The sequence below is a fragment of the Trichosurus vulpecula genome, chromosome 1, assembly GCF_011100635.1.
Source record: "Trichosurus vulpecula isolate mTriVul1 chromosome 1, mTriVul1.pri, whole genome shotgun sequence".
NCBI lineage: Eukaryota > Metazoa > Chordata > Mammalia > Diprotodontia > Phalangeridae > Trichosurus > Trichosurus vulpecula.
This window is the reverse complement of record NC_050573.1, coordinates 84,370,798-84,385,577: the sequence shown is the minus strand read 5'-3', so window position 1 is coordinate 84,385,577 and position 14,780 is coordinate 84,370,798. Positions and strand designations below refer to the sequence as shown.

At 42.4% G+C, this 14,780-nt stretch overlaps 1 protein-coding gene across 1 annotated transcript in view; it reads left to right on the top strand.

Moving 5' to 3' along the window:
- The first annotated feature begins 1,385 nt into the window (after window positions 1–1,385).
- LOC118857848 (gasdermin-D-like) overlaps window positions 1,386–14,780 on the top strand; it is a 38,639-nt gene continuing 25,244 nt past the window's right edge. Inside the window, exons 1-3 of the mRNA XM_036768345.1 lie at window positions 1,386–1,638; window positions 5,047–5,267; window positions 6,571–6,757. Of these exons, the coding sequence (XP_036624240.1) occupies window positions 5,051–5,267; window positions 6,571–6,757 (404 nt within the window). The 5' untranslated portion in view covers window positions 1,386–1,638; window positions 5,047–5,050. The remainder of the gene's footprint in view (window positions 1,639–5,046; window positions 5,268–6,570; window positions 6,758–14,780) is intronic.

Below are 14,780 nucleotides of genomic sequence, written 5' to 3'. Positions count from 1 at the left end.
GAGATGTCTCTATCTTATGTCAACAAACTCAGAGCATTCCTTTCCTCTGTCCATGGCCACTTAGGATGAAAACCTTGACCCCAGACACTATCTTGAATTATGTGACTTTACCTTATCTTAATATTTTATAGGCATGTACAATGTTATGGAATGTTAATGGCAAATTAAACACAGAGATCCTGGGTTGTAATTTCAATTGACACTTTGTCAATTATCTGATTTGTTGTATTTACAATCTATTCCATTAAGGAAAATCCTTGTCTTGTATCATAATTAACATACATGGGGGTCATAAAGGTGACATAATGTAGGCTGCTGTGTTGGGACCAAAAAAATGTATTTAAGCTTACTCATTTCTTTGTTCGGGGAGTCACACTTAGTCTGGCCCCCATGCATACCTGTATCTGCTAAGTTTAAAGGGAATGAATAAATAAATAAGCAATATGAATTTTTCTGTCACCTAGCCTGTTGTTTCCTTCAACCAACTTTCAGGTTTAACAGGGGAAACCAGAAAGCTGTATTTGGAGAACAGAAGGTAGTTTGATTTGGCTAGGGTCTACAGCAAGGGTGGGCAACCTGCAGCCTTAAGGCCACATGTAGCCTTCTAGGTCCTTAAGTACGGCTGGATTTGTTCTGTAAAATTTGGATTCAGTCAAAAGGCTGCACTTAAGGATTTAGAAGGCCACAGGTTCCCCACCCTTGATCTAGAGGAAACAGACTAAATTACAGCAGAAGGAAATTCAACTTTGATTCCATTGCTGAAGTCACAAGTGCTCCTATCCATACCGTTTGCAAGGATTTCCTCACCTTGACTTCCTGGAGCAAAGGTACGCAACACAAACAAATCTTTCTGTGCAGCAGGTGTTCAAGAAATAATGAGTGAAGGATTCTGTCTCCTTACTATCTCCCTGCTTAGTCAAATGTAGAACTCAGTGAGTAGGAATGAGAGAGGAGGGGCAGCTGGGTGGCACAGTGAGTAAAGCACCAGCTCTAGGGTCTGGAGGACCTGAGTTCAAATCCAGCCACAGATACTTGACGCACTAGCTGTGTGACCTTGGGCAAGTCACTTAACCCCAATTGCCCTGCCTTCCCCCCTCAAAAAAAAATTACTGGGGCAGCTAGGTGGGGCAGTGAGTAGAGCACCAGCCCTGGAGTCAGGAGGACCTGAGTTCAAATCTGGCCTCAGATACTTGACACATGTACTGGCTGTGTGACCTTGGGCAAGTCACTTAACCCCAATTGCCCTGCCCCCCCCAAAAAACAAAAAAAAACCCAAAAAAGAAAAAAAAAAGGAACGAGACAGGAGAAATAAGAAAGGGAGGGGGCGGAGCAGAGGAAGTGGTTTTGACTGCCGGCCAGTTGACTCTACCCTTTGACCCTCCCTTGTTCCCAGGGCTCTATCCACAATCAGGCTGGGCAAGCCTGAATGGAAGGCAGAAAACAGCAACGTCTGATTTCCTCCTTTCCTGGAAATGGGGCAAGAAAAAGAAACGTGATCCAAGTAGTTTCAGTTTTGGCTGAGTGGAAAGTAGCTCACAAAATCTCTCTCTGAAACAAAGTTCAGCCTCCAGGAAGGGAGAGGAGCCTGCTCCACCCCATATGCACACAGCTATCCCCAGATGGGACAAGGCTACCAAGGTAAGCTGCGGCAGAGCAAGGCTGGGAGGAGAGGGGTTCTGGAGGGAAGGCACCTTAGAAAAAAGCCTGGGGAAGAACCAGCTAGGCGCCTGGAGCATTAAAAAGTGAGCCAGAGTCCGGGGGCCGGCATCTCCCTTCCCCATTGCTTCTGGTTCCTCTTTTTGGGTGTGCTAAGTGATCTAAAAAGGCTGGAGTGGTCTGCTGGTGGGATTCCCTACCACAGTCTATTCTGAGAGAAGACGGGCAGCATTTTTAGTTTCCCCAGCTCTAACCCAGGCCCTTAGAGAAATATTGACCGAGACTCCACCATGCCCTGTTTTTTCTCCACCCCTATCACCTATTCTAGCTGTGGGGCTGGACTCCCGTTCTCACAAAGAGGAAAAAGATAGTGGGTTTAGCCTTGGCCTGTTCCTCAAAACTTGCTCCTTGGGGCATCCAGAATTCAGCTGGTTGTGCCTGCCTGGTAGTAACATCCAAGGAGTCCATGCTGCCAGAACCTAGCCTGTTGGCCTAGAGATCCCGTGGTATTTAAGAATTAGGGCCTCTAAAAGAGAGTCCAAAATTAAATCTCTCTAAACTAAAATGTATTTCTGTAAGACTCGGGTTAGGGCACCAACCAAACATGTCACTCATCTATTCCCCCAAGAGAGCAATGATCAAGGAATTTTAGTTTCTCTTCAGAGCCTCAGGCTTTATAGTGCAGGGATCTCAGTTTCTCAGGGATTTGTCCCAATCTGTGTCATCACATGTTTCTTTTCCTTGCCAAGGCCATTCAGTTCCCTTCCTTTCTCCCCCCAGAGTTTGCCCCTTCCTTACCTTTACTCATCATCATTTTCTCCTTATTAATTTGCTCCTTCCCAGCTCTCTACAAACATACTTAGGTCTTGTCTCTCCTTTAAAAACTGCCCTTGACCCTGAAGTACCCTTTTAAGCCAAAGGTTCTTTTTCTTTTTTTGGAGGCAAGCCAAAGGTTCTTAACTTGGGAGTTCAGGGGTGAAATTGGATAGGTGAAAAATGACATCTTCATTTTCAATTTGGTTTCCTTTGTAATCTTAGGTATTTTATGCATTTACATACATTATTCTGATAAGGGGTCCAAAAGCTTCACCAGACTGCCAAAGGTATCCATGACACCAAAAAAGTTAAGAACTTTTGCCTTTCTCCTCTATAGGCAGTGACATGGCAGAGTGGATAGAACTTTGGACCTGAAATTATGAAGTCCTGAGTTCAAATTAGACCTCAGATACGTATTGACTGTGTGACCTTGGTCAAGTCACTTCACCTCTGCCTTCTTCAATTTTCTCAGCTGTCAAATGGGGATAATAAGAGCACCTGCCTCCCAGAGTTCTGAGGAACGCATGAGATAGTAATTCTAAAGCACTGGGCTCAGTGCCTGACACATAGTAAGAGCTACATAAATGTTAGCCACTCGCAGTGCCATGAAATCTGAAGGAGCAGAGAACGCACTGGGGATGGGGGTGGGGGCGGGGTGGGGAGGCGTGAGTGCAGAGTGGTCAAGAAGGATGAGAACTGAGAAAGTCATCAGAGTCAGCAAATTAAATGACTGCTGGTAACCTTAAAGAGGAAAGTTTCAGTTTAGGATCTGGGCAAATGGCAGATTGCAAGGGGTTGAGGAGTGCAAGGTAAAGTAGAAGCAACACCTACAGGAAGGGCGTCTTCCAGATTCACTGAAGAAGTCATAATTAATAATAATGAGAATGTTGATATTAGCTAACATTTCTATAGTGTGGATCTGACCACATTGCCCTTCTACTTAGTAAACTCCAGTGGCTGCCTAACCCTTCTAGAATCAAATACGGAATGCTCTGCTTGGCATTTAAAGCCCTTCGGAACCTCACCCCCTTATATCTTTCTCATTTTCTTATACTTTACTCCCTGCCCAGTACTGTCTGATGGCTCAGGACATTTTCTCTGGCTGTCCTCCATGCCTGGAATGTTCTCCCTCCTCATCTCCTCATCTTGGCTTCTCAGGTTTCAAGTCCCAGAGAAAATTCCACTTTTTCCAGAAAGATTTTCCCTAAATCCTTCTTCCTCCTAGCACCTTCCCTTTCTTGATTATTTCCAATTTATCATGCATATATGTGTATATATATATATGCATATATATAGTACATAGTTGTTTGCATGTTATCTCTCCCATCATACTGTGAACTCTTCAAGGAAAGGGGCTGTCTTTTTTTTTTTTGTATGCATAGCACTTAGCACAGTGCCTGGCTCATAGGAGGTGCATAATACATGTTTTTTGACTGACTGACTGGCTGTCTGTCAAAATATTCAGCTCAAGAAAGAAGTAAAGCCTATGTTTAGTCAACTAGAAATAAAATTAAATGTTATCTTAATGCAGCAACATATTCACTGCAATTCTGGCTTTAAAAATATTGATTTTAAGGAAATATTTATTAAGGAGCCTAGCTGCTAATGATTTTCAGATTCTTCCATTGTAAGAAAGTTGTTTCACATGAGAAATTATAAATGGCTTTGGAGTGTCACAGGTTTGTGCCACGATGCAATATAACCATAAGGAAGTAAGAACTGTTTTTTCCTTGTCAATTCTTATCTGTACCTCTTCTCTGATTTCAATGACAAATGAGAAATGAAAATAAATCTTGTGACAAGGAGAACCATGATTCTTTTATATAATTTAATATATTAACCTGAGATCTATTACTACTCTAGAGTTCTCCCAAAAAAACTCTTCCCACATCTTCAAGTCAAAGTAAGGTCTATAAAGCTGTTCTCGTCAACTGATTAAAGTAGAAATAAAGAAATAAAGCCCTAAAAAAAACCTCACCCTATTTAAAAGTGAGTGTTGACATAGTGAAGGCCCATGAAAAGAAGCATATTGTTCTTCAGGTTCCAGAGGAATCACAAAAAAGAATCTAATCCCAGAGTTCACACAATCCACGTAAGAGAGAAGTTCCCTATTTCTATGGTCTTCTAGGAAATATGGCAGCCACTATCCTTCTGTGGTTTGATATCTGGTTCTTTGACTGGTTTCAATTCTTCCTCTGGTTTGGGTTTGGCATTATCATCCTTTGGCCTTTTGGTGAGATCAAATGCAGATAGTATTTCTGGTGTCCAGTGTGCATTTACAGGAGGAAATTCAAAGGGTACAGGTACTGCAAAACCATAGTTTGCTTTGAGTTCAAGTTGTGGTGCTTCTGTTGGAACTTTTTAGAGATAGATGAATCCATTTTCTCTCTGACATTTTTCTAAAGTATTTTTCGCTAGACTTCTAAGTTTCCTAAAGAACAGATGTCCTGAAGGTTTTGCTGTTGTTCCAGGCTTACGTTCAAAGTATTAAACTGATTACTCCATTCATTCAGAAGCAAGGAATCAGAGAAACTAACTAGCTTCTGTCCCCTCTTGTCCCTTGCCTGTCCTAAGAATCATGGCCTCTGCATTTGAGTGGGCTGCCAAGAGTGTGGTTCGAGAGCTGAGCAAAACTGGGGAGCTGATTCCTGTGGACAGCCTCAAGAGCTCCACCCACTTCAGTCCCTACTACCTGGTCCGGAAGAAGACCAGGAGCTCCTTATTTTGGAGATCACAGTACGTTTGGCTCAATTTGACTCTCAAGGACATTCTGGATCCGAGCTCCCCAGAACCAGGTACGATCCCCTGGGGAGGTAAGAGGGTGGCCAGGGCTAGTGGGTGAGAGAAGAGACTGGGGAAGGCTGCTGAGATGGATTAGGAAGGGGAAATGGGCTCAGTGGGCTTGGTCAGAATGCACAGCTTTCCTAGGACTAACTACGTGGGTAGGACTGACTGCATGGGCATGTGCCATCCTGTATCAGTGACATCTGGAGTGTTCTGCCCAGCCACCCTAAATAGAAGGTGTGATTGTACAGTTAAGGTTCGAATTCGCACGGACGAAACACTCCACACTCCAAGAAGCCCGAAAGGATTTCTTTCTTTTATTGTAAAAATACAGGCAAGAAAGACGGAAATTGAAAGTAGCAGAGAGGGAGGCTTAAGAATAATGATAGCAAGGCAATTACTAGATTAGAGGAATGGCTCAAGAGACAGGGCTCCAACAGCCTTGTCACCATCCCACAGGCAAGTACTAAAATCAACATATTTACAGTCATTACCCATGCTGGGGGATCTCCAACACCCGACCACACAAGCTGGGGAGTCCCCGGGGGTACAGCCGTCAGGGTCCCGCTCATGGAAATCCCAGGCCAGACGTCTCTGCCATGGGTGAGATTTCAATTTGGGGTCTGAATCTTATGGCATAAATAGTGCTGGGAACAAAGAAGGCATCAGGCCAGGTGTTTTTGGCAAATGCTGCATCTTACGCAAGGCCCTGAAAGGAGACCAATCCCTTTAAGGTCTCCAAGCGCAGCCCATCCTTGGAGTGGCCAGTTCCAGGACACTGGTCTGTCTCACGGTCTTGGCCAGGACCCAGGGAGGAACCTCCCTCTAGTGTTCCCAGGGCTTTCTACTTTAGGAGATAAGACTTGTGCCAGATTTGCAATTGAGTCAAGTTAAGAGGGGCTAACTTTGCAATTGAATCAAGGCCTCGGTTTGTATAATCTTAAATCTTACCCCTTCGGTGATGAATTGGAGAGGCAATACAGAGCCATGGAACAAGCCAAAGACTTGGCTTTGAGCCCTGGTTCTTCCACTTAGTAGATGTGTGCCTGGGGATAAATCACTTACCTTCTTGGAGCCTCTGTTTTCTCATCTGTAAAATGGGAATGATAATATTTCTACTCCCCATTTCATAAGCTGGTTCTGCAGAAAACATTTTGTACATCATAAAATGCTATAGAACTGCAAGTTATTGTGACTCAGGAAGTATACACAAGGTTGGAGTCACAGACGCCATTACCTTGTCCCATGGTGGCCCCTGCTGCACAACCAGGTTTAATGCTCACTTTAGCTAAGAATTGGTCTCTCTCCCTCCAGAAGTGACCCAGTATGGACCATTCCACTTTAATGATGAGGTGGATGGGAAGATGTCTGGCAGTGTGGAGGTGACCGCCTCTGTGCAAGGGAAGATTTCAGGACAAATCTCAGAGTCAAACAAAGCCGTCCTCGAGGTCAAGATTCTCGCTGTGTCCCCTACCACCTGGGAATGCTTACAGAAGGAAAGGTGAGAGGAATGGACAAGACAAGAACTGAGAGCTCTCCTGACTTCTCTTTGGGGGGTGAGGGAAGGTGGAGGAAGAAGTGGGAGCAAAGGAAAGTATATCAGGGGCAACCAGAGAGAAATAGAGAGTCACAGATTTCCTTGTGTAGGGGTCGAGTTTACTTCACATCAACATCCACAAATGTCCTGTATTGTCTGAGGCCTGGAGAAGACCCCATCCTTAACCTTCCGGGGCTCACAGTGTAGCAGGGGATGAGAACGAACCATTTAAACAACAATCCACAATATTACATAAGTATACTAGGAGGGTAGAAAGTGAAGGAGGTTATTCCCAACAGGAAGAGATCTGTAAAGGTTTACTGGAGGAAGGAGCATTTAAATTTAGCTATCATTGATGGGTAGGAATTTAAGAAGTTAAGAGACTGAGGGAAGACATTCCAGGAATAGAGGTAACAAAGAAAACAAAAAAGGTATGTTCAAGAGGCAAGTGTTTTTTTTTAAAGATGCATTGATGTCTTTTATTTTTATACCACCTCCACACCTAAATGTCTCTTCCCAGGTAAAAATCCATTCCTTGTGATAAAGAGTACAAAATGAAGGGAGAAAACGGTTCAGCAAACCTGGCCAATATGGCAGCTGAGTTTGATTGTTTATATAATGTTCCATATCCATAGTCCCCCACCTCTGCAATAAAGGGTGGAAGGTTCATTTTCTCACATTTTATTCCTCAAGGATAAGCTCCATCATCATATTAAGTTTTGTTTTTGCTCTTCCCAGTTACACCATTGTAGCCACTGTCTATATTTTTTTCCTTCTTGTGTTTACTTCTTTTCATATCAGTTCATAGAAGCCTTCCCATGTTTCTCTGAATTCTTCCAGTTCTTTATTTCTCACACTCATACATTCAGGTGCCACAATTTATTTAGGCATCCACTTTGTTCTCAGTTCTTGACTACCATAAAAAAGTGCTAGTATGAATATGACCTTCTGTCTTTAACCTCCTTGGAGCACACATGCCTAGCAGCAGTACCTCCAGGTCAAAGATGTGAACATTTTAGCATCCTTCCAAATTGTTTTCCAGAAAGACTGAACCAGTTCACAGCGCCATCTCCAGTGGCCACTCTAACATTGCTCATGTCTATTTTTGGTAATCTTTGCCAATTTTCTGGAGGGAAGGTAAAACCTCAGGGTTGTTTTCATTTGCCTTTTGGGGGTCAGTTTCAAACAGTCCTGTTGGAATGGAATGGAAAGGTTGTGAAGTGGAGTCCTGTGAAGTAAGATAGGAAAGGAGGATGGACCTCAGGTTGAATGTCAGATGGAGGAGTTTGCACTGTATTTAATAGGCAGTAGGGAATCATTGAAGACTTTTGAGCAGATTAAGTCTGGCAGCAATATGAAGAACAAAGTAAAGGAAGGAAAGGATGCAGGAGGCAGGAAGGCCCATTTGGAGGCAATTGAGTTAGTTCCTGCAGGTGGTAATTGGGGCCTGTAATAGGATGGAAGCAGCGGCTGTTGAGAGGAGGGGACAGATGTAAAAGGTGATGGAAGCAATAGGGGCTACTCACTGATTAGACGTGAGACAGGAGAGAGAGTGGAGAGCCGGCAATAACTCCCAGGTTGTCAACAGAGGAGACTGTGGGAACAGAGTTGTTACAGGCAGAAACACTAAAGTCAGAAAAAGGATCTGGTTTACAGTTGAATGAGCTCAGTTTGTGGCTAGTTGAGCTTGAGGCATTAGCTGGACCTCTGGGTAGAGATGTCCTGTAAGCACAGGAGATACAATCCAGGGAAAGGGCACTTTCCTGGATTTAGACTATGGGTAAGTAGCTTATCTTTGAGCCTCAATTTCTTTATTTAAATCTAGCAAACCAGAGGAGCAGAGCCAAGATGGCCTGAATAAAGGCAGGGACTCATCTGAGGTCTCCCCAAAAACCCTTCCAAATACTTTTAAAAATGACTCTATACGAATTCTAGAGCAGCAGAACTCACAAAAAGACAGAGTGAAAAAGAATTTTCCAGCCCAAGACAGCCTGGAAGTTTGACCGGAAAGGTCTGTTGCACCAGGGTGAGAGAGGAGCACAGTCTAGTAGGCTTGGGGGTAGCTGAATCACTGGTAGCAGTGACGCTTTCCAGACTTCTCAGCTAACAGACTCCAAACACAACTTAAAAGGATGGCAGGAAAGGTCTGTCATATTTGAGTGAGAGAGGAATACAGTCCAGTGCAGGCTATGCCAGTATAGCCACAGCTCCAGCAAACCTGGAGCAGGCCTTGAGACTGATTGACTCCATGGCAGCAGCTGCTTTTAGAGGTCTCAGCCCACAAACAGTAAGGGGGTTGAACAGCTGGACAGAAGGAGATTACAGGATTCTCTTTGCTATCACTGAGGCAGGACTCTTTTGCTTTGCTCACACTCACATCCAGGTCACAGTCTTGAGTGGAAGTCATAGGGCAAAGAGGAACACTAGCAGCAGCAGTGGAAGGGGGACCCTCCTCATAGTTCCAGGGCAGAAAAGAGCACTTATGGTTGCTCACAGACCAGAGCACAGGCCAGGAGATGAGTAAACACCTCTCCTTTAATCATACCACCTTGGAAGAACTGAAAACTTACAGGTCCCTAGAAGTATCCTGAAAACAGCTACACAAAACTCCTGAAGCTTGGGACAATGCGTCCTTCACCCTGGAAACAGAGTCCTACCTTAACAAAGAGTTAAAAAGCCAAGTAATAGGCTACAAAATGGGCAAACAATGGGGAAAAATCTGACTATAGAAACTTATTTTGGTTACAAGGAAGATCAAAACATATACTCAGAAGAAGACAATAAAATCAGAGCTCCAAAAAATATGAATTGATTGCAGGCCCTGGAAGACCTCAAAATGGATTTTGAAAATCAAGGAAGAGAAGTAGAGGAAAAATTGGGATGAGAAATCAGAGTGATGCAAGAAAATCATGAAAAACAAGTCAACGGCTTGCTAAAGGAGACCCAAAAAAGTGCTGAAGAAAATAACACCTTAAAAAATAGACTAACCCAAATGGCAAAAAAGGTCCAAAAAGCTAATGAGGTGAAGAATGTCTTAAAAGGCAGAATTGGCCAAATGGAAAAGGAAGTGCAAAAGTTCACTGAAGAAAAATGTTCCTTAAAAATTAGAATGGAGCAAATGGAAGCTAATGGCTTTATAAGAAATTAAGAAATCATAAAACAAAACCAAAAGAACGAAAAAATAGAAGACAATGTGAAATTCTCATTGGAAAAATAACTGACCTGGAAAATAGATCCAGGCAAGATAATTTAAAAATTATTGGACTATCTGAAAGCCATGATAAAAAAAAAAGAGCCTAGACATTGTCTTTCAAGAAATTATCAAGGAAAACTTCCCTGATGTTCTAGAACCAGAGGGGAAAATAGAAATTGAAAGAATTCATTGATCATCTCCTGAAAGAGATCTCAAAAAGAAAACTGGCAGGAACATTATAGCCAAATTTCAGAGTTCCCAGGTCAAGGAGAAAATGTTGCAAGCAGCCAGAAAGAAACAATTCAAGTATCATGGAGCAACAATCAGGATAACACAGGATTTGGCAGCTTCTACATTAGAAGATCAGAGGGCTTGGAATATGATATTCTGGAGGGCAAACCAACTAAGAATCACCCACCCAGAAAAACTGACTATAATCCATGAGGGGGAAAAGTAGATACTCAGTGAGATAGAGGAATTTCAAGCATTCTTGAGAAAAGACCAGAGCTAAATAGAAAATTTCACTTTCAAATACAAGACGTGTCAAGAGACACAAGAAAAGGTAAACAGGAAAGAGAAATCATAAGTTAAAACTGTTTACATTCCTACATGGAAAGAAGATATTTGTAACTCATCAGACCTTTCTCATTATTAGAGTGGTTAGAAGTAATATATATAAACAGAGGGTACAGGTGTGAGTTGATATGAAGGAATGACATCTAAAAAATAAAATTAAGTGGTGAGAGAGGAATGTACTAAGAGAAAGGGACAGGTAGAATGGGGTAAATTATCTCATATAAAAGGAGAAGACAAAGCTTTTACAGTGGAAGGGAAGAGGGGGGAGATGAGGCAGAGTGAGTGAACCTTACTCTCATCAGAATTGGCTTAAAGAAGGAATAACGTACATACTCAATTGGATATGGAAATCTATCTTACCCTACAGGAAAGTAGTGGGGAAGGGGATAATAGAAGGGGGAGGCAGTGACAGAAGGGAGGGCAGATTGGGGGAGGGGATAGTCAGAATTCAAACACTTTTGAGGAGGGATAGGGTGAAAGGAGAGAGAGAATAGAATAAACAGGAAAGGGAATATGATGGAGGAAGATACAATTAGTCTTTCACAACATGACAATTATGGAAGTGTTTTGCGTGACTACATATATATAACCCATATTGAATTACTTGCCTTCTCAATGGAGTGGGGGAGGGGGAGGTAGGAGGGAAGAGAATTTGGAACTCAGAGTTTTAAAAATGAATTAAACTTCTAACTGGGGAAAAACAAAATACTGAATAAAAAAAGAGTTGGAAAAAAATAAAAAATATATTAAAAAAATAAATCTAGCAAAGGAGCTGAAAACCTAGAAGTTGCTGCCCTTTCCTGGCTGCTGAGTATAGATTCATTTAAAAAGAATTGCTACCTTTAGGCAGGTAAATTTTTAAACTGTGGGGTTCGGTTGAAAGGCCACACCTAAGGACCTAGAAGGCCATATGTGGCTTTAAGCCTGAAGGCTCCCCACCCCTGGTTTAAAAGGTTCTTCCTCAGTGGCATGCTGTGAAGAAAAGTATTCTCTTTGTTATCTTTGGGGTTGATTATAGGACCAAAGACTTAGAGTAGGAAGGGAATTGAGGTGTAATTGTTGTGTTTGTCCTTCGTTCTCGAAGAGGACCATGATATCAGAGAAACAATGACATGACTTGCAGTTGACTTTGATTTGAGTGAGGGAGAGCTGTGCAAGGTCACCAGCCTCACTTTTTCCTCCAGAGCCATCTGGGTCCAGTAGCCTGATATTCATCAGGACTTCATTGACAAATGAGTAAACTGAGGCTCAGAGAAGCTGCCTCTGAAGCTAGCACATTGCCCACTGCCATAGGTGCTAGATAGACTTCTTCTGTTTTGAATGTAGGTGGAAAGCTTTTGATCACACTTTTGATCTCCTCTCTCCTTTGTATGAAAGAGGGAGAGAGAACGATCTCATTACATAATTCTATAGGATGCTATAGGAAGGGGAATGGTTTCGAAATCTAGGCAGCAGTCAGGACATGTCCTCCTGGACTGAGAGTGAGCCTGGGATGGCAGAAAGGCAGTTTCCCCACTGAAACATCCTTATTATACTGACTTGTGATTGGCCCACCAGGTATTCTGGCCTGAGCTCATTCATCTATTTTGCAATTCCAAACCCATTCTCAGCCAATCAGGAAGCTTCCTGATGATTGCCAGTGGCTTCCTGGTGATCCACCTACTTTCCTGGGTAAACCACTTAGCTAGTAGGCTGTCTATGCTTCCTTCCTCCTCAGTATAGCCTAGGGTAGGAGCCCCATCACTTCCGAGTTAGGAGTAAATAATTCAATACAGCATCTCACATAGCAAAAGATTTAAAGCTGAAAGGGACCTTTGTTGTTGTTCAGTTGTTTCAGTCACATCCAGCTCTTATTTGGGTTTTTTTTTTTGGCAGTGATACTACTGTTGATCATCATTTCCTTCTCCAGCTCACTTTATAAATGAAGAAATAAAGGCAAACACAGTTAAGTGAGTAGCCCAGGGTCACAGAGCTAGTAGGTGTCTGAGGCCAGATTTGAACTCAGGTCTTCCTGGCTCCAGACCCAGCACACTGCCCACTGTGCCACCTAGCTGCCCTGAAAGGGACATCTATTCCAATCTTCATTTGACAGATGAGGAAACTGAGGCTCATGGGACTGAAGAGACATGCCCAAGGTCAGGTATCACTAGCTGAGCCTCACTTTCTCCACTCATAGAATGGGGGTTGTTGTGAGGAAAGCCTTTTAAAATCCTTAAGTGTTAGAGAAATGGTGGCCCTGATTATTTCTGGCTAATGTGAAAGCTTTGTAGGGACTGCCAATGACAGCCACCTGAGAGAAGCTGTGGGTCCTGGGAGAGGTGGTTAGTGAGTAGGAATGGGGCTGACTGGGGAGGCAGGAGGCCCACCAAAGGCCTCATTCTATGTGACCATTTCTCTGGGACAGAAATATCCAAGAGCCACATCTGAGGTTCCCTGTATGCAGCGCTCAATAAAGGTGATGATGATGAAGGGGATGATGCATCCCAGGCTGTCTTTACTCTGTGGCCACAGACTTACTCAGTTAGGTTTTACAGTGTTCCCTTGTCCTCCCAGCCATATTCACTATCTCCTACTCCTCTCCTCCCACCCCCCCATACTATTATACTTTCTTTTCCATTTACTCGTACTGTTTGCATCTCTTATTACATTCAGCGTATATTCTCTCACTGGGTCTATAAAGCCTTTCCATCTTGGCTGGATGTATCAGAGTTCTCATGTCTTGATAAAGGATTACAGAAAGATAATGGAGGAGGAAATCATTTCATATGCTTATTCCTAATAAACCTACAGGCCTTAATTGAGTTACCCCTTATTGTCTTCTTCTCCAGGCTATGTTGTAATGTGCTGTTCTAAGCCTGATGTCTTCCACACTGCCTTGCAGTTATCCCAGCAGTTTTTAGAACTCAGCATATCTTTAACAAAGTTATTTACATGCTTTTAGTGGACAAGGAATCTTTCAGAATCCCATCATGTACATTTTTGCCCAATTGAGTCAAAACTTTTTTTATTATCAAAAATTGCAGAAGAATCTTGTCTCTCAATCAATTATATGAGTATGAAGATTATTGTTAAAACCTCTCCTATGAAAGCCTGCCTATTTCCTTCTCATATTTTCAAGGAAGCCTTAAGGTACTATATATACATAAGTTATAAGTACTAACAATATAAATGTCAGCCATTGTTACCATCTCACCTTAGTCAAAAGAAATCAAACAGATAAAAGGGGCAAAGGAGTCGCATATTCACTTGAGAAAATCCAGTGACCAAAGGGGAAAAGCATCAATAAAGCTGAAGTTGAATAGAGGGGAAAATGGAAGCAATCTTGCCCTGGGAGAGTGCTACAGATTACCTGGATGGACAAGTTAAATAGATGAGGGCTTCTGAAAATAGATGTGCAAGTCTTGCATGAGATAGTATTCATAGGAAACTTCCTTTATCTGTATATCTGCTAGAAGTCCCTTCCAAAAGCAGAAAACACATCAAGTTCTTCACAGAATTTCTCCTCTTCTTCATCTTCCACCCAGAGGCTGGTGCATAATCTGCAGGTATCTTCATGGAGATCTGTTTGTTGATGTCTCTCATGAGCACTGCAAGGCAAAATGACCAGGTGGCCATGAAATTACGTTTCTTGTCATCTTCAAAACTGACTCTAGTTTTTTTATTTGCTTTTCCAAGGAGAACTTGTCAACTGCCATTGAGTTTAGTGACATCGCTTATATCTTCTGGTTTTATTAATATGGAGACAAAATCATTGTTTATTTCCTAATTTAGTTAGTATATTAATTCATTTGCTGCACAAAAATCTACCATATAGAGAACAGTTAAACTAATACTTAAGGACAGCCTCTCCTTATGTGCTGTTCTAAAGGTTGTTTTCTTCTGATTTGTATTTTCCCTTTACTAAAACACCTTGAATGTTATTCTTTTGCAATCACTTCTATTCACTTTGAGATCTTTCACTAATGAACACATATTACCAAGAAGACAAATGCAAGAAGGCATTTCCCTTAGTTGACATCTCTACTTTTTGCATTAGGAAATCACAGCCCCTAAATCAACTTGTAGCTCCCTATCTGACTCTCCCATCTCAAGCCTAGGTAGTCATATTCTCCCATCATCCCAGATCTGACAATACTGCTTTGCTGACTTAAACAACGCCCTGTTTGACAGGTGAAAGAAAAGGTAAAAAGAAAGTCTTATGGCTAACATGGCTACCTC